Source organism: Macrotis lagotis, chromosome 1 (assembly GCF_037893015.1).
Source record: "Macrotis lagotis isolate mMagLag1 chromosome 1, bilby.v1.9.chrom.fasta, whole genome shotgun sequence".
NCBI classification, from domain to species: Eukaryota; Metazoa; Chordata; class Mammalia; order Peramelemorphia; family Peramelidae; genus Macrotis; species Macrotis lagotis.
Genome location: NC_133658.1, coordinates 492,779,548 through 492,802,628, shown reverse-complemented (window position 1 = coordinate 492,802,628; position 23,081 = coordinate 492,779,548). Strand labels below are relative to the sequence as shown.

General features: G+C 36.5%; 1 protein-coding gene across 4 annotated transcripts in view; it reads right to left on the bottom strand.

Moving 5' to 3' along the window:
• Positions 1-23,081, bottom strand: part of PRDM15 (PR/SET domain 15) — a 184,523-nt gene that overhangs the window by 60,561 nt on the left and 100,881 nt on the right. For all 4 annotated transcript variants that reach the window (XM_074213837.1, XM_074213838.1, XM_074213840.1 and 1 more), the window contains 2 exons: positions 12,829-12,996; positions 10,366-10,460 (listed from right to left, as the gene is read on the bottom strand). In XM_074213837.1, coding sequence (XP_074069938.1) covers positions 10,366-10,460; positions 12,829-12,996 — 263 coding nt within the window. The remainder of the gene's footprint in view (positions 1-10,365; positions 10,461-12,828; positions 12,997-23,081) is intronic.

The following is a 23,081-nucleotide window of genomic DNA, read 5'->3' as shown; positions in this document are numbered from 1 at the left end:
TGGAAACGGGCACACACACACATCAACACATAAGAGATAAGTGTAGAAATGAATTAAACTCAACAAGGAAATGGCGAGAATGGAAGAGGGAGGTAATAAAAAAGAAAGGAGAACAAGGTAAGGATCAACCAGAAGCAAAAAACTGAACTCTAGTTCTGAGGAGAGGTGTATGAAGAGGGGTATAAAGGGAAGAAAGGAAGAAAAGGAGAAGGGGAGGAGAGAGAGGGAGAGAGATAGAGAAGTTCAAAGGTATTATTTGGGTCTGAAAAAGAAGTCAGAAGTGAAAACAAAGTCAAGCACAGAAAATGACTTCCACTTGGGTGGTTCACAATTCCTTTGGGGGTTCCTGACAATGGTCTGTGGAGTTCATGCTAAAAATTATTTAATAGAAATTAATTATTTCATATCTGTATTAAATAATTGCAAAATATAATGAATAACATTAAATTACCATTGGGGGGTTTACAGCACAATTTGTTTTCTTTTTGAAAAGGATTTGGCAGAACCAAAAATGTTGGTAATCACTATCAAAGAGCATTGGTGATGAACACATTTGTGTTCATACTTCTCTCTTGCATAAAAAGAATTTGGGAGGAAAGAGCATAAAAGAATAAGTGGGAGTTAAATGCATAAAATTAAAGTTCTCACACAAATTCAAAACAATTGAAATTTAGAATGGAAGTAGTTAACATGACTCAGATAAGAATAACAGCAATTCTCCAATTAATAAATGGTCAAAAGTCATGAATCAATTCTCAAGGAAGGTAATCTTAAGATTTTTTATAATCATGAAAAAAACATTCTGTATCACTATCATTTAGAAAAATGCAAATTAAAGCAGCAATAAGTTTCCAACTCACATATCAGATTAGAAAAGATGAAAAAATGATAGGTTGTGGGAAAAACAGTATCATTCTGAAATCGATCTCCCTTTTTCTGATAACAGCCAGTTGCCAATCTTCAACTGCCTTTCATACATGTCACACTGGATGTTCAGTAAATATCTTAATCTTAAGATTTCTTATCTTTCTCCCCTAAATCTTTCTACCTTCCAAGTTTCCTATTCTTTTAAGGGCAACACAATTCTGCCATCAACCAGGTTTGCAACCTAAATTAAACATTACCCACAGCAGCTTCACAGGTGTTAGTGCAAGGAATTTCTATCTACACCCTTTCCTTCAAATCACCTTGTGGCTGTGGCAAGTACTCCATGAAATGTAGGCTCTGTGCTTAGGGAAAGAGAGAGCATGGAACAACAGTTCTACTTTCCATTTTTCCTTTTGCATGAAATCTTCCACTTTGTGAAATCAATTTGGATGAAATGATCACAGGAGTTTTTTACAAATAATAAGCAATTATAGATGGTTTGTATCTGGACTCTAGATATTACATCATCTTTCTCCCCCAATTTCCCCATCCTTTTAACTTCTCTGATTGTGAAGGGCACCGACATCCTTCTAGTTACACAGGGTTTCATAAGCACTTTGTCGTGTTGGTCTCCCCATTTTACCTCAAATCACGTCCACATGTTCAGTTGTCAGATATTGTCAGTTATTTCTCATTTCTCACATATTTCTTTGTTTTAATCATACAGCCATTACCCAAATAATAATTAACAACAATAACAGCCAACATTACTACAGTGCTCTAAGATTTACAAAGTGTTTTACAAATCCCATTTGATCCTTAGAACAGTTCTAGGAAACAGGTACTCTTTCAACAATTGAGACACAGAGAGGTTAAGTGACTTGATTTTAAAGCTATAAAATATTTGAGTCAGGATTTGACCTTATGTATTTCTGATTACAAATCCAATGCTAGCTACCTGATCCTAGTATTAGACCCTCATCATCTTTCACCCAGAATATTGCAAGGGCCCTGTAATTAGTCTATCTGGCTCTTCTCTTTTTATTAAAATTCATCTTCCACAAAGCTATCAAAATGATTTTCGAAAAGCAAAGGTCTGACCATGCTATTCCTCTACTCTATAAACTCCAGTGGCTTCCTATTGATTCTAAAATCAAATATCATTTTATCTTTAACTCATCCTTTTAATTTCTATTTTAGTATAAGTTTTATAAAACACAACTATTAGTGCAGTGGTTTATATATTTTATTCATAAATGAGAAAATATAGACATTAAGATTATATACTAAAAAGTTTTTACTTATGGGAGGTAGTGATATAAGAGGAACAGTAAGAAAGACAATTTGGCCGAACTATACAATGCATGAAGGGGAGTAATATATAATGAGGCTGGGAAGATAGGTAGGTATCTGATTTAGAGGACTTTAAAAGCTAAATTGTAATTTATAGTTTATCCTAAAGGAAATTACAGGAGAATAGAAGGGTATAAACATTTCAGTGAGTTTCTAAGATAATCCATTGGGATACAGGAAGAAAATATATAAGTTCTATTCTTTATCCTAAATACACTTATAAGCTTTAGTAATATTTAGTTATATAATGTGATATTAATGCCCTCATTTAATATGGTCCAGGAAGTACCCTCACAAGAGATTGGGAACTCCATAATTTTTTTTTTTAGGTTTTTGCAAGGCAAATGCAGTTAAGTGGCTTACCACTTATTAAGTGTCTGAGGCTGGATTTGAACTCAGGTACTCCTGACTCCAGGGCCGGTGCTCTATCCACTGTGCCACCTAGCCGCCCCTAGAACGCCATAATTTTGAAGGGAATTGCCAGTGACTTCCTCATTCATCCTTATCTTAAAGTATATTGTACCATAATACAATTTATGCTTGCCCTTGGACTTACAGACAACATTATCTAATTTTACTAAACTAATCATTACAAGATAGGAAAAGGCATTCAAAGATTCCTACAGAGAATCTGCTTACTATTTTACTAATATGTGTACAAGCAGATAGAAATGATTCCTAGCTCTTGAAAGCCAAATTACCAGGTTAAAAAACAATAATAGTCTAACCAGATGAAAAGGAGAGACCAAAGGATTCCAAAATTAAGAAGAAAATTATTTGAAATGTGAATTTGTATCTATTATCATTTATGATGAATCTTGTCAAAAATGTATGTTGTGTGGATATATTAGTCAATAATAATAAGGCCATAAGAGTGAGTTAAACATTAAAAATGAGGCTTCTATAATCAAGAAGTATCTTATTGTATCCACCTGAATCTTTTCACATGTGTAACAAATGCTATGACCCTGAGACTCTTCTCCCAGATCATTGAAAAGAAGTATGTCCTTATATTCATCAAAATAGTCATAGCAATTTTTGGTCATAACAAAGAAACATCCATAAGTTGGAGATAAACAAAGCGGTACAAGAATATAATCGAATATTAATGTGCTATAAGAAATGAAGGATGTAATAAATCCAAAGAAATATGGAAAGATTTATATGAACTAATAGAGTGAAATTAGAGCTAAGAAAACAATATAATACTGTAAATGATAAGAATTATATTCAAAACTCAAAAGTAAATATTACAAAATTATAAAGAACAAGCATAAGGGGCGGCTAGGTGGCACTGTGGATAGAGCACCGGCCCTGGAGTCAGGAGTACCTGAGTTCAAATCCTGCCTCAGACACTTAATAATTATCTAGTTGTGTGGCCTTAGGTAAGCCACTTAATCCCATTTGCCTTTCAAAAAAAAAAAAAAGAACAAACATAGGTTGAAAGAGATGTGAAAATATACTCCCACCCCATCTCCTTGCAGAGTGTGCAAGTATTGTACACTAGCACATATTTTCACGTTTCAGTATATTGATCAGTTATGCTGAGTTTTTCTTTTTTCTTAAAAAAAATACTATTTGTTATATGTGATACCCGTATTGGAAAAGACTGGGGCTGGGGGCATGGTTGCTGGGGGAAATTATGGGTAATATAAAGCAAGCAAAAGACATCAATAAAAATTAAACTCAGAAGAAGCTCATATTTGCACAGTAAAATAACTTGGAAAAAATTTTCTTATTGTCCAAAACTCTTACAAATGAAGATTCAGTGAGTCTGGACCAATTTATCAAAACCATAAAAATGCAACACCTGATGACTTTTAAAGAACTAATTAACAGGAAAGATGGAAATCTTTCTGACTGAATTTAAATAAACACTTTGCATTGCTAGTGGATGGACCTGAAAAATAAATATCATGATTTATTGTACTTCTTCCATGTGGATTTATGTACCACTGTGGTATCTTTTCAGTTATTATGACTATAAAAATGAATTATCTAAAAAAATGAACTTAAAACTAATTTTGAATTACTTAAATATAGTGCTAATAATAATCATTGTTCTCACTAAAATATTAACATTTTAGTGAAAACAAAAGGTTTATTTTACCATTCATGAAATAAATTATTTTAAAATATTTTTAAAAAATGATTTAAAATATTATCTATTTTATCTTTATGTCAAACTTTCAATTTCTATTTTTGTATATGATATTTGTTGTTTGTGTATTCAAGTATATTTGTCTTTGTCATAAAAACTGCTACATCCTTGGTATGCAAAGTCAAGGGAAAAGAGAGACAGAAAGAGACAGAGAAAGAAATAAACAAAGAAAGAATACCTGCTACTATTCTACTGGGTGAGATAATGTACATATATAAAAATACATACATATATATATATATGGATACTATTAATATATTGCTGAGTCATATGGTACAGTTAGGGGAATGATATCTAATGAGGTTGGAAATATAGGCCAGGGAGAAGTCGTAAAAGGATTTAAAAGTCATAGGAGTTTTAATAACTAAGTCTAAAGGTAAAAGATAATCACTGAAGTTTACTGAATAGAAAAGTTATGTGCACTTAAAGAAAATCACTCTGGCAGTTTTAGAGTATGGATCAGAATAGGGAGAGTTTTACCAAGGAGACGAATCTGGAAGTCATTCCAAAAGAACCAGTGGGGGGGGAGGGGGAAATGAGGGACTTTAAAGTGGAAGCTATGTGATTGACAGACAGAGGAGTCAGATGTTGTAGAGATAAAAATGCTAATATCTGACAACTGACTAGATATTTAGAATTGGGGAAGGGAGACCAGTTAGGAGAGCACTGTAATAGTCCAGACAAAAGATAATGAGAGAATGATCTAAAATGGTGTTTATGTGAATAAAGATAAAGGGTCAGATGCAAGATATGATTTGGAGGTAAGAAATGGCAAGATTTTACAACTAACTGGTTATCTGGAGTGTGGTAAAGTGAGTTGAGGATAACACTAATGCTGTAAATCTAGGTAACTTGGAATCATGGTGGTGCCCTTGACAGAAATGGGCAAATTTTGGGGCTACTAAGAGGTACAGTGGATGGAGCACAAGTCCTGGAGTCAGAAGGGTCTGAGTTCACATCCAGTCTTAAGACACTTAATACTTACTAGCTGTGTGACCTTGGGAAAGTCACTTAACCCCACTGTCTAGGAAAAAAAACAACAAAACAAAACAGAAATGAGGATGTTTAAATAGAGGGTAGGTTTTGTAACATGGGTTATAGGGAAGAGAGATGACTAGCAGTGTTTTGGATATATTAACTGTTAGATTTTCTGTAAGACCAAATGAAAACCAAGTATCTAACAAATAGCTGGTACTATATAACTAGAGTTTCAGAACAGACTGGGGCTAGCTATATAGATCTGTTTACTATCTACAGAGAGATGATAATTTAAACCCATTGGAACTAATGAATTCATCAGGAAAAAATGCAGTATATATATTATTTGGTTCTGTTGGGGGTATGAATTCCTCTATCTCCACTAAGCACCACAGTAATCAGATGAGAAGAATCAAACTCTTGAGCTGGGGTTTAACAAGGTCTAAAGGGGTAAAAAGAGGAGTTGAATTGGTTAGCTGTAAGGATTATAGACATATGTCCAGGAGTTGAGATCTTTTGACATTTTGACATTTTGACATTTCCCCCACCCCCCAACCCCTCTATACATAGGGAAGGGTATTCAGTTATAGATTATGAACAATGAGACTTCTATTCACTCTGGCTTATTTCTGAGTATGTTAAAGGGCCAAATATCTCCAGCTGCTTTACGTTCCTTTATAGTAACAATTCCACCCTGCCCCCTTAGTTTATACTTTTGTGAGATGGACCAGAAAAAGGTTTTTCTTTTGGTTTTGTTTTTTCCTTCTACCAAATTGGACTGGAATTTCTTTTAGGAATAGGCTTCTATCTAATCAATTTTGCTGCAGTTCTACCACCTATATGATCTTGCAAAAATCACTCAGTTTTTTTGGCTCTCAGTTTCTTCATGTATATAATGAACTGAATGGATAGACTTTCCCCCTGAGGTTCTGAATTCTGCTACCCCTGCGAGATGGCTCTGCAGTGGGAGCATTCTGGCTATTCAGCAATTTTTGATGTTAAATTTTAGATGCCAAATTTTAGTGATGGTTTTTTGGTTGGATGCATATATTGTATAACAATGATATGTACAGTGTTTTGATTGTGTGGTTTATACATTCCAGTCATACTTGATTCTTTATAATTTAATTTAATTAGTTTGCTATTTCCTTCCCCAGTTTACAGAGGAATAAACTGAGGCAAGCAGGATTAAGTGACTTGCCCAGGATAACATAGCTAGGAAGTGTCTGAAGTCAGATTGAACTCAGGACTTTCTTACTTCAAGCCAGGCATTGCCCTAGATGGCATTTTATTTTATTCTATTTTTTTAACCTATTTATTTATTTTGAATTTTACAATTTTTCCCCCTAATCTCGCTTCCCTCCCCCCACCCCCCTCAGAAGGCAGTCTGTTAGTCTTTACATTGTTTCCATGGTATACATTGGTCTAAGTTGAATGTGATGAGAGAGAAATAATATCCTTAAGGGAAAAAAGTATAAAAGATAATAACAAGATTACATAAGATAAGTTGTTTTTTATTTTAAAATTAAATGTAATAGTCTTTGGTCTTAGTTTAAACTCCACAATTCTTTCTCTGGATACAGATGGTATTCTCCATTGCAAATACCCCCAAATTTTGCCTGATTGTTGCCCTGATGGAATGAGCAAGTCCATTAAGGTTGATCGTCACTACCATGTAGCTGTTTAGTGTGTACAAAGTTCCTCTGGTTCTGTGCATCTCGCTCAGCATTAGTTCATGCAAATCCTCCCAGGCTTTCCTGAATTCCCATCCCTCCTGGTTTCTAACAGAACAATAGTGTACCATCATATATGTGTGTGTGTGTGTGTGTGTGTGTGTGTGTGTGTGTGTGTGTGTATCACCATTTATTAAGCTAGATGGCATTTTAAATATAGTGATTGTATTTTAGCAAGCACTACATGGCTTGCCAAAAGAATCACAACTTTAAGTATGAAAAAATATTAGAGATTCATAGTTACTATTATAAGAAGTAAACATTGTTTTTCTAAATGTAGCTATACTTGTTTAGCACTTTCCATGGTTTCAAAATGCTTACACATCCATTGTCACATTTTATTCTCAAAATAACCATACTAGACTAACGAAGGAAAAAAATCAGAGAGAGATCATGTAACAACTTAGTGCTGCAGATGGAACTAGAATCCAGATCATATTGCTCCTAATCCAGTAGTCTTTCTACTTCATTTCATTGTCTCTTTATTTAGAAGGAAGATATTATGTGCCGGATTTAAGAACCAGATTGAAAACTGATAGGGTACTCACTGATGAAGAGAGAAAAAGTAGTAATTATGAAGTCACTCAATTTTGGTTCATTTCTACTCTCTACCTTTCTTTCTACTTTTCTTTTTTTTAATTTATTTATTTAAGGCAATGGGGTTAGGAGTGAGTTGCCCAAAGTCATATAGCTAGGCAACTATTAAGTATCTGAAGCTGGATCTGAACTCAGGTACTCCTGACTCCAGGGCCAGTGCTCTATCCACTTGCGCCACCTAGCTGCCCCCCCTTATTTTCTAATATACCTCAAGTGAACCTTAAATACAACTTCTCAGAACAAAACAAGAAAAGCCCCTTTTGTGATTACTTTCTCCTAATGCCTAGGGAAGGAAAGAAATATTTATATAGAAATATAATATATATAGATATTATGTTACAACACTTACAAATATTATTTCATTTGATCCTCAATACAACCCTGAGAGATAGGTGATGTTATCATTCCTGTTTTACAGTTGAGAAAACTGAAGCAAACAAGAGGTGGAGTGACTTGTCCAGAGTTACCAAGTCAGCAAGTGTCTGAGGTCAGATTTGGTACTTAGTACCATTACTTTTTTTTTCTTCCCAAAAGATATGGAAGCCCCAGAGAATAAGGAACATTTGCAGTGAGAACATTCCTTTCTGGATTTTTAGGAATTTAGGTGACTAGTGAGGAGGTATAAAATGTAACAAAAGAGCTACAGCAAGCAGACTGGTGTCTGTCTCTGTAGGGGTTAACTCCTGGTCTGTGCCTACTGGAGACACAGCTAGTGGCTACAATTTTAAACTGATGCCTGAGAAGAAGCAGTGGTGGCTTCACTACAAAATTTGTTCATGCTACCTACTACCCATGCAACTTTCCCTCAGATCCCGTCACTGCTTCCTCTCAGTGCAGGAATTGGGCAAGAAGATACTAGTTTCATTGTGTATAGTTTTTGTTGCTTCCACCTATATCAGATTGCATAATGAAATACACATCTTCCCAGATTTCTCTAAATTTTTCATATTTTAAAAATAATGCAATAATATTTCATATTATAATCATATCAGTTATTCTTCAACTGATGGATGGTTACCTTTCATTCTTGTTTTCTACTACCATAAAAAAGAAACTGATATTTTAGGTCATATGTATATACATACATATTTTTATGGGTCAATGACTTGACATTATCTGTAGGATTCTCTTCTTTAAGCCTTTGTCCTAAATTTCTTTCACTTGTCAAAGAACTTCTGCATCACTGCCGTGGTGGCTCTGTGGCTTCTGTACCAAGTTCCTTACCATTTTATCACTGTCATTTTGGGGTTACAAGATTCCTTGCTTTCCCAAGCAGACATGTATCTCTGGGTAATTGGGGTGGGTGTGGGTAATTGCAATTTGTACTGATGGAAGGGGTACTGGATCACTGAAATATTAGCTAATACTTTGATTTGTACTCTAAAACACTCAAAATATGGATACAAATATTAGTGCTGATTTCTCTTTTCTATTTTAATCTGGCACCTAATTAGTTTGCAATGTCACAGAAAAAAGCAGACCTGTCAATACATCAATAAACTTTTAATTTCTGTCCCTGTCTTTTTATCTTGGCTTTCCATTATGAATACAATGGATAACTTTCCACAAACTTCAAGAAAGGCAGAGAGAGTGATAGAGGAGTGTTTAAAAATAGAAAGAATGAATAAAACAATGAATGAAAAAATGAAAATGAATATTCATTAAGTACACAGAAAGGGCAATAAAACTGTGCATACCTTTGATCCAGCAATACCACCATTAGGCCTATATCCCAAAGAGATCACAAAAAAGGGTAAAAAAACCTACATGTACAAAAATATTTATAGGAGCTCTTTTCATAGTGACAAAGAATTAGAAATTGAGGGAATGTTCATAAATTGGGAAATGGCTGAACAAATTGTGGTATATTGATGTGATGGAGTACTACTTCTATAAAAAAAAACATGAGGGGTGGGACTTCAGAATAGCCTGGAAAGACTTGCATGAACTGATGCTGAGTGAAATGACCAGAACCTGAAGAACAACAGTATACTCTAATAGCAACATTGGGTGATGATCAACTATGATGGACTTGTTCATTTCATCAGTATAAGACTTGTGATAGAAAATATCATTCATAGCCAGAGAAGGAACTGTGGAGTTTAAATGCAGATCAAAACTTACTATTTTCAATTTTTAACAGTTGTCTTATGTATAGTTTTTTCCTCTCTAATATTTTTTTCCTATTTTGATTTGATTCTTCTTTCACAACATGATTAATATGGATCAGTGTTTAGCATGGCTATATATGTATAGGCTATATTAGATTGTTTTCTGTGGGGGGGGGTGAGGAGGAAAAATGTGAAAAGTCAAAACCCTGCACAAAAAAAAGATTGTTGAAAACTACCATTGCATGTAGTCGGAAAAATAAATAAAATAGTAATAAACTTTTAAAACTATATTTATTCAGAATACACAGTTGACTATTAGGTGAGAAGATCAAAACAAAAAAGATTTTAAAATGTCCAGTCACTTTAAAGATTATTAACTACTCTAATAAAACAATAGTATTGTTCTCTATTATTTATATAATTTTAAAATAATTACCTCTTCAGTGCTTGAAGACTGAAATTTCAAGTTTTAGTTCTCATTTCTTGAATAAAATAATTTTAATAAAAGACTGAGTAAACTTGAGTAAAAATTTCCGTATTTGTTAAATCATTGATAAATTGTTACCTTTCCACATACAGGGCATCCTGAGGGCTCCTTCTTATATCGGACCACACTTTCTCCACTGGTTTCAAACTCTTCTCTCTTCACACGCCTGACTCCTTAAATTGGCAAACACCAGCCCCCCAACCAAAAGAGGAAAAAAAAAATCAGTTTTTATATTCAATACAATGGAACTTCCCACCACAAGCGCTGACTGTCTTACATTATTTTCAGCAATATATTACAGTGTTTTATACAGTACACTACATAACTACTCTACTGGCTTCTATTCTGATCATTATCTGATAGCAAAAAACAAACAAACCCATTGTTATTGGGAAACAAACACTGTGGATAGTATGGCTTGTGTCTCAACTATTCAACAAGTACTTATTTAGCATCAACTTATATGTAGTACTAAGCTAGATACTGGGTAAATAAGTACAAAAGTGATAAAATCCTTGCCCTCAAGAAGTTTATATCTCTTGGAAAGATATGACATACATATAATGCAAAACGTATTCAAAAGAGAACCAAAAAAATGATAGACAATAATTATTACAATATAAATGTAAAGAATTCCTAAACAATCAAACCTGAAATGATGTAAAATTATAACAATCAAGTTTGGCCGCCAAAAAGATATGAGGAACATAATATCCCTGATAGATGGATGGGTACAGGATATTATATATGATGTCACACTTTATTGTCATGTTGTTTAGTTAGAAAAAACTTTTTTTCTTCTGTTTTATATTCTAAGGGATGACTATCTTGGAAGAGTTGAGAAGAATACAATGGAAAATACAGGTCATATAAAGACAACATTTTTAAAATAAGAAGTCAAAATAAATACAAAGGGATTGTTGTTGTTTTAGCAACTAGGGGAATCAAGATGATTCTCTCTAGACCTGAATCTCGAAGGGAACTAGAATCCTAAAATGCAAAAATGAAGTGGGAGAAGCATTTTAGTCATGGGGGTGGGAAGAGAAGGGGAAAATATAGCCTGGACAAAGGCACAGAGGCAGGAGATGAATTATTATGTATGGGGAACTTTCTATGGCTAGAAAGAGTAGTATATGAGAATGAGGGAACATATATTCAGTCTGGAATGTTAAGTTGGAGCTTGATGGGGAAGGACTTTAGATACCAAACATGAGATTTTGTACTTTATCCTGGAACCAAAAGAAAGCTATAGAAGTTGTTCAATCAAGAGAACCACAGGGTCAAATCTGCACCTTATTAATATCAATTTAGCAACTGTAAGGACAATGGATTGGAGACGAAAGAGACCAATTAGAAGTTATGACAAGTTCCAGTGAAATGGGACAAAGAGAAGAGATGGTTTAGAGGTAGAATCAACAAGACTGGATAACTGATTAGATATGTAGGGCAAGTGAGAGTGAAACATCAAGTATAACTCCTACGCTGTGATCCTAGAAAGGGGAGTTCAGGAATAACAAGAAGGTTTAACAGAAAAGAAAATCAATTCTGTTTGGGGCATGTATGGATGCCTGGGGAAACCTCCAGGTGGAGATGTTCAGCAGACAGAGACAAGAGATTGGACCTTAGGAGAGAAAATGAAATTTGCAGATGTAGAAGTAGGATTCGTATGTAGAGATGCTAGTTGAGCCCATGGGAATTGTTAAGAGAGTATGGGGAGAGAAGAAGACACAAGTTGGAGCCCTGTGGACCCAGACATGGAGGATGAAAGAAACTGAGAAAGATCAATCAGACAAAAAAGTAATAGAACCACAATAAAATGCTATTAAAATTCAGGAATAAGAGAGAATTCAGAAGGAATAGTTAGCAGCATCAGAGATCACAGAGAAGTCCAGAGGAATAAGCAAATAGAAAATGCCATCAGATTTAGCAATAAAGCGATCATTGATAACCATGGAGAACGCAATTTCAGTTGAACTATAGGAATGGAAAACAGATTAGTTAAAAGGAATATGGTAAGTTCTAAGCACAAGGTATTCAAAGAAGTTCCTAGAACCAGGAAGCATTCTTTTCAATGGGAGACAAAACATAAATAGCTATAAAAGATATATACAGAGTAGATGTAAGAAAATCCTTTTTAGAATGTATACCTAACGTGATAAAAAGTTTTCAAAATTAATAAATTCTTTTTAAAATACAACAAAAAATTTTCACATCCAATGACTTTTTGGATTATTGTTATGTATTGTTTATTTCATATTCACAGCCATTACATCAACATATAATATGACTAAGTATTCTATTTCATTTTTTTGTTAAATAGCATAATATTCTTGTTTCCACTGGAATGTCTTTCCTGCACTTGGCATCTTACAAATCCATGAAAATATTTTCTACTTCAAACTTCTTATGGAAATTGAGATTCAACAGTATCTATTCCTAAGTACACAAATATAACTAAGCGATTTTTAATTTATTTTGACAAATAATTATAATATTGCAAAAGGAAATAATGGTAGAAGCATTCACGTCAAATGTACATACCTTCCAAGTGTCTCCTTTGGTGATCCAGCATGACATCCTTCCGGTAGAACATTTTATTGCACACCTCACAAGAAAATTTTTTATCACCATGTTTCTTCTTATGTTTGGAAAGGTTACTATTAGTAGAAAAGAATCTGAAACACATCTCACACTGGAATGTCTTCTCATCTGTACCAAGAAGGAAAAAATGTTTTAAAAAGTAATTTTTAATTTGTTTTTAGTTTTTCTTTCCTTTTTTTTAATTAAAGATTTTATTTATTTTGAGTTTTACAATTTTTCCCCTATGTTTTTGGTTTTTTCCAAGGCAATGGGGTTAAATGACCTGCCCAAGGATGCATAGCTAGGCAATTATTAGGTGTCTGAGTCTGGATTTGAGTTTAGGTACTCCTGATTCCAGGGCCAGTGTGCCACCTAGCTGCCCAAAATTAAAGCATCTCTGAGATACCACCTCACACCTATCAGACTAGCCAATATGACCAGAAAGGACAATAATCAATGTTGGAAGGGATGTGGGGAATCTGTAATTATGCCCAAAGGGCAACAAAAATGTGCGTACCCTGTGATCCAGCAATACCACTACTGGGTCTATACCTTGAAGAGATTATGAAAAAGGGTAAAAACATCACTTGTACAAAAATATTCATAGCAGCCCTATTTGTGGTGGCAAAGAATTGGATATTAAGTATATGTCCTTCAATTGGGGAATGGCTTAGCAAACTGTGGTATGTGTATATCATGGAACACTATTGTTCTATTAGAAACCAGGAGGGATGGGAATTCAGGGAAGCCTGGAAGGATTTGCATGAACTGATGCTGAATGAGAATCAGAAAAAAACAGTACACCCTAACAGCAACATGGGGGTGATGATCAACCTTAATGGACTTGCTCATTTCTTCAGTGCAACAACAAGGGACAATTTTGAGCTATCTGTAATGGAGAATACTATCTGTATCCAGAGAAAGAATTGTGGAGTTTGAACAAAGACCAAAGATCATTACCTTCAATTTAGAAAAAAAACTGTTATCTTATTATGTAATTTTGGGAACTTTATTTTTCTTCCTTAAGGATATGAATTCTCTCTCATCACATACAACTGAGATCAATGTATACCATGGAAACAATGTAAAGACTAACAGAATGCCTTCTGTAGGGGGTCAGGGGAGGGAAGCAAGTATGAGGGAAAAATTATAAAACTCAAAATAAATAAAATCTTTCTAAAGAAAAAAATTATTGAACATATCTTCAGCAGTTACCTTCATTCATAATGAAAACACATATTAAGAAGCAAAGCAAAGAAAAACCATCAAGAAAGAAGCATAGGGGGGTGGCTAGGTGGCGCAGTAGATAAAGCACTGGCCCTGGAGTCAGGAGTACCTGGGTTCAAATCCAGTCTCATACACTTAATAATTACCTAGTTGTGTGGCCTTGGGCAAGCCACTTAACCCCATCTGCCTTGCAAAAAAAAAAAAGCATAGGATGAATACTGCCCAAAAGTGAAAACCTATATTTAAAAATTTCATCTGCACTGAATAAATTTAAAAGCCAAAAAACCCCAAAGTAATCTTATCTAAAAACATCTATTCTATTCCAATTAAATTACTAAAAAAATAATGACAGTCATAACAATTGGGAAGTTCCTCTCATGAAGGTGACTCTCCAAACCAGAAAATGTCTCTAAAGTTGCTCTTGTATAGTTTTCAATATAAAACTAGAGAAAAATTGTCAGAAGTAGTATTAATTTTTCTGTTTAACATAGGCCAGGTTGTTGGGCAAGAGAGAAAGGAGAAACTAAAGTTTGTATTATTTATTTGTAAGCTTGTTAATTATGAACCACATCTCAAAAGATGTACACATTGATTTTAATATATAAGCACATTATCCTTTTCAATGATAACTACTGACATCCTTTTACTAAGTATAGCATGTAAAATTTTTTTTTTGCCCCTTATCTTACCCTGGTTTCTTCTCTTACCCTTAGCTCTAGTCAATGTGTGTGCATGTGTGTATATACAAACATATATATATGTACCTATTTGCACACACACACATATAGAATTTTATTTTATTTTTTAAATTTAAGGCAATGGGGTTAAGTGACTTGCTTGAGGTCACTTGCGCTAGGCAATTATTAAGCATCTGAGATCAAATTTGAACTCAGGGCCTCCCAACTCCAGGACTGGTTCTCTATCCACTGCACCATCTTATTTTATTCTTAATGCAAGCTTATTTGCGACTTCCACAAATATAGTTATTCAAACAAATGAAGCATTTTTATGGGAGGTGGGATGTGAGGAGTTCCCTGATGAAGCTCCATTCCATTTCTTCCAGCAAATTGACCTCTCTGTCATCCCTCCTTTTACTTCTTTTTAAAATCTAATATAGGTTATACATGTATAACTATATTAAACATATTTCCATATTAAGCATGTTGTCTTTCACTTCTTTCTTTCTTTCTTTTTTCCTTAGGTTTTTTTTGCAAGGCAAATAGGATTAAGTGGCTTTCCCAAGGTCACACAGCTGGGTAATTATTAAGTATGAGGCTGGATTTGAACCCAAGTCCTCCTGACTCCAGGGCTGGTGCTCTATCCACTATGCCACCTAGCTGCCCCACTTTCACTTATTTCAATCTCTGTTTGTCTGCTAAATAATTTCTTCCCACCTATAAACACATCATGTTTACACTTGATCAATCTCCACTAACTAGCAATCTTTATCTCTTTTGCCCTTTGTAACTAAAGGGCTTGAAAAGGCAATATACAAGTTCTTCCACCTTTGCTTTTCTCACTCTCCTCTTAACCCCTCACCATCTGACTTCTGATCCTATCATTCCACTGAAACTGCTCTCTTCAAGGTTACTAATGATCTCTTAAGTGCCTACACCAATAGCTTTTTCTCAATCCTCATTCTCTTTGACCTCTCTGAAGCCTTTGATCATTCTCTACTCCTTGACAATCTCTTTTCTTGAGGTTTAGGGGACTCTACTTTCCCCTAGTTTTCCTCCCCCCTGTCTAACTGCTCCTCCTACATCTCCTTTACTGGATTCTCTTCCAGATCATGTCTTCTACTACTTCAGGTGGTTCCTTAAGTTTCTGTCCAGGGTCCGCTTCTCTTCTCCTATACTACCTCATTTGTTGAACTCAGCAGTTCTCTTGGATTTAATCACCACCTCTGTGCTGATGATTCTAAAATTTAACTTCCTTGTCCCAAATTCTCTACTGACCTCCAATCTCCCACTTTCCAACTGCCTTTTGGACATCTTAAAGTATATATCTAATAAACATCTTAAACCTCTAAATCAAAACAGAACTTTTTTTCTCTTAAATATTACCTTCACTGTCTATAGAAGGTGACCCCATTCTCACAGAACCTTAGGTTCACAACCTAAGAGTTATGCTGGAATCCTCATTATCTTTCTTTTGTGTGTGTGTGTTTTCTTAATTATGTAAATATTTTATTTAATTTACAATTATATACAACAGTGATTTCTACCTATTGTTTTTTGAGAGAGTAATTTTCTTTTTGCATTTGTCCAATTGTATTTTCCAAAGATTTGTTTTCTTGTTACAAGGTGTTAATGTGCTCTTGGGTTTCTTTTCCCAAATTTTCCAACTGATTTTCTTTGTGATTTCTTTGAGAAAATCTTTCTGTGCTGGAGACCAAATCATATTCTCCTCAGAGGTTCTACATTTCTCTGAATTAGGGTCTTTTCCTTCTAGGAATTTTTCTATGGACCCCCCTTTCACTGGCCTTTCTTCATTTTCCTAAGATCTTGTGTTGGGGGAGGGGCTGGTTCACAGAGATTTGGTGTTGGGATCCCTAGAGGCTTTACTCAGTGAGTTTAATACCTCAGCTGGCCAGTAGGAGGTGCTGGAAGCTTTTCTCACTGAATGTAATATCTCCTCCTGGCCAGTAGGGAATGCTAGAGGCTGGAACTTTCCAGCCCTTCCTGTAAGTCCTAGACTGTCAGCGCCAAGGCCATAATCCACTGTCTGGCTGTTTCTCAGAGTGAAATGAAAGCCCCAGGGGCTGAACTTAGATTAGTGTGTCTCTCACCCAGCCTCCTCTGGCTGTCTTCACTCTGCACTGGCCTTGCCACCTCACCCCCCCCCCCCCATCCCTTAAGACAGACTTTGAGGTAAATGTTCTTTTCCTGGCTTCTCTTTCTGGGTTTTGTCAACAGGACTTCCATTAAAGAGGTTTGTTTCATATTGTTTATGAGGGAAGATCAGGAGACCTTAGCACATGGCCTGGCTTCTCTCCACCATCTTGGCCAGAAGTCTACCTGTCATTTTTTTTTTAGTATTTTTTTTTTGCAAGGTAATGGTGTTAAGTGGCTTGCCCAAGACCACACAGCTGGGTAATTATTAAGTGTCTGAGGCCAGATTTGAACCCAGGTACTTCTGACTCCAGGGCAGGTGCTCTATCCACTGCGCTACCTAGCCACCCTACCTATCATTTTTTTGATAAGGTTTTGAATTTTACAATTTTTCCCCCCACCCTCCCCTCCCACAGAAGACAGTCTGATAATCTTTATATTTCCATGTTATGCACTGATCAAAATTGAATGTGGTGAGAAAAAACATTCTTGAGGGAAAAGTAAAATATTCAAAATAGCAAAATTATGTGTTACATAAGCCAACTTTTTAAAAATACTTTTTAAAATTTTTCTTTATTTACACATTACTAAAATATTCTTGTTTAAAAGTAAACATAATATCTCTCCCCCTACAAAAATATAAAACTTCATGAGAAATAAAGTAAAAGAAAAAAATGTGTTTCAGTCTGTCTTCTGATACCATTAGCTTTGTCTCAGGTGGATCACATTCTTTATCATAAGTCCATCACAGAAGTTACTTCCATATTTTTCCACAGCTGCTGTTGCTGATTATAACTCCCTCCATCCATTCCTCCCCACTATCATCTATTATATTTTCCTTCTCCTTTCACTCTCTCCCTCTTCAAAAATGTGCTGTGGGGCAGCTGAGTGGCATGAACAGATCACTGGCCCTGGGGGCCCCAAGCCCACAACCCACCCTAGAGACCCAGCAACCACCCAACCCTCCTGGGTACCTTGCAAAAAAAGTAAAAAAGAAAATGTGTTATATCTGACTATACTCTCCTATGATCTACCCTAAACTCTATCATCTACAGCCCCCCTCCCCATCCCCCCTTCTCTCCCTTCTAGACATCTATACCTTATTGAGTGTGTATGCTGTTTCCTCTTTGAGCCATTTCTTATGAGAATCAAGGTTCCCTCGTGCCCCCTCGCCTTCCCCCCTTCCATACCATATCATTTATATGAAATATTTTAGCCTATTCTACCTTTCCTTTCTCTTACTCACAATACATTTCTACTTCACCCGCTGATTCCATTTTTACAATATATCTTCAAATTCATATCTCTTCTGTGCATTCTCTATAAAAGCTCCTTCTACCTGTTCTATTTAATGAGAAGGTTCATATGAGTATTATCAGTATCATCTCTCCATGCAGGAATACATGCAGTTCATCATTATTGAGTCCCTCATAATGTACCCTTATTGTCCACCCTCTCCATGCTTTACCTGAGTCCTGTGCATGAAGATCAAACTTTCTATTCAGCTCTGGCTGTTTCAACAGGTACATCTGAAATTCCCATTTCACTCAAAGTCCAGAGGATGTTCAGTTTTGCTGGGTAGTCGATTCTTGGTTGCATTCGAAGATCTTTTGCCTTCCAGAATATTATATTCCAAACCCTATGAGCCCTTAATGTAGTTGTTGCTAAGTCCTTTGTGATCCTGACTGCAGCTACTTGATATCTGAATTGTATTCTTCTGGTTGCTTGAAATATTTTCTCTCTGACTTGGGAATTTTAGAACTTGACTATAATATTTCTGGAAGTTGTTGTTGTTTTGGATCTCTTTCCAGGGGAGATCAGTGGATTATCTTAATTTCTATTGTGCCCTCTGCTTCTATGATATAAGGGCAATTTTCCTGTAGGAATTCTTTAAAATGAGATCAAGACTCTTTTCCTGATCATTTTTTACTTATCTTTCCTGGATCTGTTTTCCAGATCAGTTGTTTTTATCAATGAGATATTTCACATTTTCTTCTCATTTTTCATTCTTTTGCTATTGAACTGTTGTGTCTTGATTTCTTGCAAAGTCATCAGCTTCTTTAGCTCCATTCTACATCTGAAAAATTTGTTTTCCTCAGAGAATTTTCTTCTCTCCTTTTCCATCTGGCCAGTTCTGCTTTTTAAAGCATTCTTCTCCTCAATAACTTTTTGAACTGTTTTATCCATTTTGGCCTAAGCTGGTTTTTAAACATGTTTTCTTCAGCATTTTTTTGGATCTTCTTGACTAAGCTGCTGACTTTGTTTTCAGGTTTTTCCTGCATCTCTCTCATCTCTTTTCCCAATTTTTCTTCTATCTTCCTTACTTGACTTTCAAAATGTTTTTTGAGTTCTGTCATAGCCAGAGCCCAACTGCTCTATTTCTTGGAGTCTTTAGATGCAGAAGCTTGAACTTTTTCATTTTCTGATTGTATATTTTGGTTTTCCATGGGACCAAAGTAATTATCTATGGTCAGGTTACTTTCTTTTTTTTATTCTGTTTACTAATTTCCCCAGCCTGTGCCTGGTTTTGGGGTGCTTCCTGAGCTTTTGAGTATTATTGGGACACCCTCCCCACAAGTACCTCAGTGTGTGTGAGGCTCTGACTACTCTCCTGGTCTGTGAATGACCACAAGTTCACCCTTCTGCCACAGGGCTGTGTGTATGTGTGTGTGTGTGGGTGGGGGGGGGGGGCGGTGTCCCTGCTCTATGGTGGGCCTAGACTGCAACCAGGGTCTGAATGTGATCAAAGTCCCAGAGTGCTGTTCCAGGGACAGAGGACAGACCTCGGCAGTCTCCCTAAATCCCTTACCTTCTGTGGGCTGAGCACTCAGGGCACAGCTGCCTGGAGGCTCCTGCTCGGCAGCTCCACAGGACTGCTTCTCTTTCCTGTGATCTGGACTGCACTGAGTGCCATGGCCACACTGAGGGCCTGGGCTTCACTCTCGCTCTGACAGAGGTCTCCTGGCTGATCTTGCAAGTTTTGCTTGGTGCTCCCTGGGATGCAGGTTAGGAAATTGCTTCTGCTTCCAGGAGCTAGCATTCCCAGGCACCCTGGGGCTGTATCCAGGAGGTTGAAGTTCCTTTACTCTGGCATGGTGCCACCCTTCCAACCCTGGGAAAAAGAGTCTTCCCACTATTTACCAGGTTACCTTGGGCTGATGAATTGTCTAACTGGATCTTTCTGAAGGTTCTGTCTCTTGATAATTCAGTTAAGAGTCATAATTTTAAGGTTTTTGAAATATTTTGGAGAGAGCACCTAAAAGAGGCTCTTCTGCCACCATCTTAGCTTTGCCCCCAAGACAACTTTTTAATAAAAAAATTGAAGGTAATAATCTTTCGTCCATGTTTAAGCTCCACAGTTCTTTCGCTGGATACAGATGGTATTCTCCATTGCAGATATCCCTGATTTGTTGCATTGATGGAGTGAGCAAGTTCATTAAGGTTGATTATCACCCCCATGTTCTAAGAGTATACTATGTTGTTCTGGTCCTGCTCATCTTGCTCATCATCAGTTCATGAAAATCCTTCCAGGCTTCTCTGAATCCCCGTCCCTCTTGGTTTCTAATAGAACAATAGTGTTCTATAACATACATATACCACAATTTGTTCAGTCATTCCCCAATTGATGGACATTCACTTGATATCTAGTTCTTTGCCACCACAAACAGAACTGCTGTGAATATTTTTATACAAGTGATGTTTGTACTCTTTTTTTCAGATCTCTTCAGGATACAGACCCAGTAGTGGTATTGCTGGTTCAAAGGGTATCTCATTATCTTTCATTTCTCCCATCCTCCCATATCTAAGCTGTTGCCAAGGCCTATTGATTTCACCTTTATAATACCTTTTCAATATACCCTTCTTCCTCTTGACACTGTCACCACTCTACTTCAGTCACTCATCACCATCTCCTGGTAGATCTATCTGCCTCAAGTCACTCCCCACTACAAAACCATTATCCACTAAAGCATTTTCTCTAAATTGTAGGTCTGATTATGTCTGGCATTCAAACTCCTTCAGAATCTACCCCTCCCCCACGTTTCTTTCTTTTATCTCACTCTCCAACATGTATTATTTTGGGGTTTTTTTGGCAAGGTAATGGGGTTAGGTGACTTACCCAAGGCCACACAGCTAAGTAATTATTAAGTGCCTGAGTCCACATTTGAACTCAGGTCCTCCTGACTCCAGGGCCAGTGCTCCATCTAGTGTACCACCTAGCTGCCCCACTCTAACATGTATTCTTTGATTTAATGACACTGGTTTCCATGTTGATCTATAGAAAAGACACTCTAATTTCATATTTTCTCTGGCTGTCTCCCTTCCTTAGATTATACTCCCTCCTCTGCTCCAACTACTGACTTCCCTGGCTTCCTTTACATTCCAACTAAAATCCCACCATCCACAAGAAGCCCTTCATAATCCCTCTCCATTTCAAAGCCTTTCCTGTTATTTCTTATTTATCCCCCTTGCTTTACATGTATTTGTTTGCATGTGACCTTCCATACTTTAGAATGTTAAGCTCCTTGAGGATAGAGATGGTTTTGTTGTACTCCCAGCATTTAGCACTTAGCAATGGAGTAGACACTCAATATACACTGATTGATGGACTGATAGGAAACTCCTGCTAATACAGACCACTAACAGTTCTGCAACTTGAGAACCTTGCCTGGGCATTACTCAGTCAATGTGTGTTGGATGCTGGACTTGTGCCAGGATGTCCTTACTGCAAGGTCAGATCTCTCTCTCCCTCACCAAACTGCCTTTCACAACAACAGCACAAGAAAACAAAATACAAAAACTGAGCATGCAAATAGAAATCAACAGAAATCCCCAAAGGATCATAGATGAAGGTATCTGTGATTGCAACTCCTGCTACTTGGCAATGACAAGCCTCCTGACCACATTTTAGTTCCCCCATCTTTCAATCCTGCCATACTGGCACTGTGACTCTTGTTCTGGGATCCTGCTGCCCCACTGGTTTAAGAATGGGAGAGCTATCTCCATCTTCCCTACACTCCTCCACATTGGCCAGGATATATGAGGCAGCCGTGCTGTGTGGACTGAATCACCACCATTGCCAGCTGCTGCAGGAGGAGGGCCTACTTCAGAGTCCTGTGGTCCTAATTGGCAACTGTTCATAATTATTGAGCCTCACCCTATCTTCTTCCAGGATACAACATTTATCAACCACCACTACCTTTATTACATCTTGCTCTAGAAAGAGTAATCAAAACAATACTTCCCCTGCCTTACAGCTCTGCTCACCATTACAGAGATCTCTCTAGTCATCCCTCATTCTCCATGGTATCCTTCATTCACTCACCTTGCCCATTAAAATGTAAGCTCCTTCAGGGTGGGATTCCTTTTATGTTTATAGTTCTAGCACTTAGTTCTACTTGGCAAATGTTTTCAATTATTCTGTTATCTGAAAAGATGTGTATATTTATTTCAACACAATAACATCTCTACCTTCTTTCTTGATTATTATTTGTCTCTTTTTCTGTAAGAATAATATGAATTTATTACTGATACGGTTGCAGATATGATTACTTAGGCACAGCCAATGACTCCTGAAAGACTGCAGAGGATGAAAGGGATTTTAGGGAAGAAATACTTTGCTCATTAAAAAAAAAAGTGAAGAGAATGGAGTTTGAAAACTCCAAGTTAGACTTTCTGGGTCAAGATGGTTGTTTGGAGACCCAAGACCCATATAAGTATTTCAACAAAAACATGTAAAATGGATTAGACTAAATAATAATTAAGGAATACAATGAGAATGGGGTGGCTAGGTGGTGCAGTGGATAGAGCACCGGCCCTGGAGTCAGGAGTACCTGAGTTCAAATGTGACCTCAGACACTTAATAATTACCTAGCTGTGTGGCCTTGGGCAAGCCACTTAACCCCATTGCCTTGCAAAAATAAAAGCAATACCATGAGAGGGGGCAATTAAGTGGTGCAGTGGATGGAGCACCAGCCCTGGAATCAGGAAGACCTGAGTTCAAATTCAAGCTCAGACACTTAATATTTACTTAGCTGTGTGACCTTGGTCAAATCACTTAAAACCCCCCAATGTCTTATAAACCCCCCCCCAAAAGAAAAGAAATACAATTAGAAAGGGTACTGTTTCTTTTTTTCACTTTAGAAATGCAAAGAAAGT